Source organism: Colobus angolensis, unplaced genomic scaffold (genome assembly GCF_000951035.1).
Source record: "Colobus angolensis palliatus isolate OR3802 unplaced genomic scaffold, Cang.pa_1.0 Scaffold365, whole genome shotgun sequence".
NCBI lineage: Eukaryota > Metazoa > Chordata > Mammalia > Primates > Cercopithecidae > Colobus > Colobus angolensis.
Genome location: NW_012116988.1, coordinates 624995 through 627057, shown reverse-complemented (window position 1 = coordinate 627057; position 2063 = coordinate 624995). Strand labels below are relative to the sequence as shown.

The 2063-nt window shown below is 32.7% G+C and overlaps 1 protein-coding gene across 2 annotated transcripts in view; it reads left to right on the top strand.

Moving 5' to 3' along the window:
* The window catches only part of ZNF675 (zinc finger protein 675), a 36258-nt gene extending 35518 nt beyond the window's left edge, over window positions 1-740 (top strand). The window contains exon 6 of one of the 2 annotated variants that reach the window (XM_011953513.1): window positions 1-740. This exon is cut by the window's left edge and continues 14 nt beyond it. In XM_011953513.1, the coding sequence (XP_011808903.1) occupies window positions 1-487 (487 nt within the window). In that variant the 3' untranslated portion in view covers window positions 488-740. The other variant, XM_011953512.1, reaches the window with a different exon arrangement.
* Window positions 741-2063: the final 1323 nt, after the last annotated feature.

The window sequence follows — 2063 nt, the reverse complement described above, 5'->3', positions numbered from 1 at the left end:
CAAAGCTTTTAACCGATCCTCAAAACTTACTGAACATAAGAAACTTCATACTGGAAAGAAACCCTACAAATGTGAAGAATGTGGCAAAGCTTTTATCCAATCCTCAAAACTTACTGAACATAAGAAAATTCATTCTGGAGAGATACCCTACAAGTGTGAAGAATGTGGCAAAGCTTTTAAACACTCCTCATCCCTTACTACACATAAGAGAATTCATACTGGGGAGAAACCCTACAAATGTGAAGAATGTGGCAAAGCTTTTAGCCGATCCTCAAAACTTACTGAACATAAGATAATTCATACTGGAGAGAAACCCTATAAATGTGAGAGATGTGACAAAGCTTTTAACCAATCTGCAAACCTTACTAAACATAAAAAAATTCATACTGGAGAGAAACTCTACAAAACTGGAAGGTGTGACAATGCTTTTGACAATGCCTCAAACTTTTCTAAATATAAAGGAAATCATACTGGTGAAAAATTCTAGAAATGTAAAGAATGTGTCAAAGACTTTAAATGGTTTTCACACTTCATTGTATGTAAGATAATTCATACTGGAGAAAACTACAAGTGTGAAGAATTTGGCAATACTGTTAATTAAGGCTCAAACCTTATTGCACAGGAAAGCATTTATACTTAAGAAACATTGTACAAATATAAAGAATGTAAAGTAGCCATTAATATCTATTGACATCATAATATCAGAATGTTGGTACTTAATAAAGGCATTATAAATGCAATTACTGTCTAAAGATTTTAAGAAAATATAAGCCGTTAAAGTGAAGAAGAGTATTCATTTTGAAGAGAAAAGTTACAAATGTAAAGAGGGTTGTAGTACATGTACTGGTATCACAAATCGTACCATACACATTTTGTACTAGAGAAAAACTGAAGTAGTTGCTCAAACTTCAACATCAGGGAATCTATATGGGAGAAAAACTCTGCAAATGTAGTACATTTAGAAAAGCATATTTTTTCAAAATCTGTAGCTTAGAAAACACCAGAGAGTTAATACTAAAATATGTTTTTGCAGGCCGGGCACTGTGGCTCAGTCTGTAATCTCAGCACTTTGGGAGGCCAAAGTGGGTGGATCACCTGAGGTCAGGTGTTCGAGACCAGCCTGGCCAACATGGCAAAACCCTGTCTCTACTAAAAATACAAAAATTAGCCAGGCATGGTGGTGGGTGCCTGTAATCCCAGCTACTCAGGAGGCTGAGGCAGGAGAATCGCTTGAACCAGGGGGGCAGAGGTTGCAGTGAGCCAAGATTGTGCCATTGCAGTGAAACTCTGTCTGTCTGTCTGTCTCTCTCTCTCTCTCTCTCTATATATATATATATGTATTTTTTTGCAGATGTAAATATAAAACTATTCTAAAATTAAGTCTATCTAAATATCAACTCACAGTAGAAATATCTAAGGCACTTCAGACATTACAGTAAATCAGTGCTGAGTATAAAAAATAATCCAGAACTAGAGTTGGTAGATAAATTATTTGTGTATAACTTTAAAAGATGTGGAAAATTTCTTGAAAAGTTATAATTACATTGAAAGTATACTTTTTTCCTTAAAAAATACAGATTGTTTGCAACATGAATAATGTTGTAATTCAACTCTCAAATTACTTCTTGCTCTTTCTTCATTTCTATTGTATTCACATATAAAACTTTTATGACTAATTGTTGCTGCATCAGAGATATAATTTTTTTTATTAGGTGGGCGTTATCTTTATGGAAGGGTAAGGACATTAAAATGTAAGACACATGATAAAAATCTGAGTGGTGTGGCTCTTTATTAATATAAGTGACACATGAAGTAGGTGTTCAGAGTAATCTGCATTATAGTGAGAAAACATTTTAAATTTTAGTTAAAATTAGTAAATTTCTAATTGTACTTTTATGTAATAAAATGTACATTCTTAAAATTTTAAATTATGTGTGAACAATATTTTATTAAAATTTTATTTAACATGTTTATAAAATTGTGCATTTAATAAAGTTATGCCACTAATTTTAACCTATTTCACCTTACTCCAGGGTGTAGGCAAAAGATGGTACCATACTCTT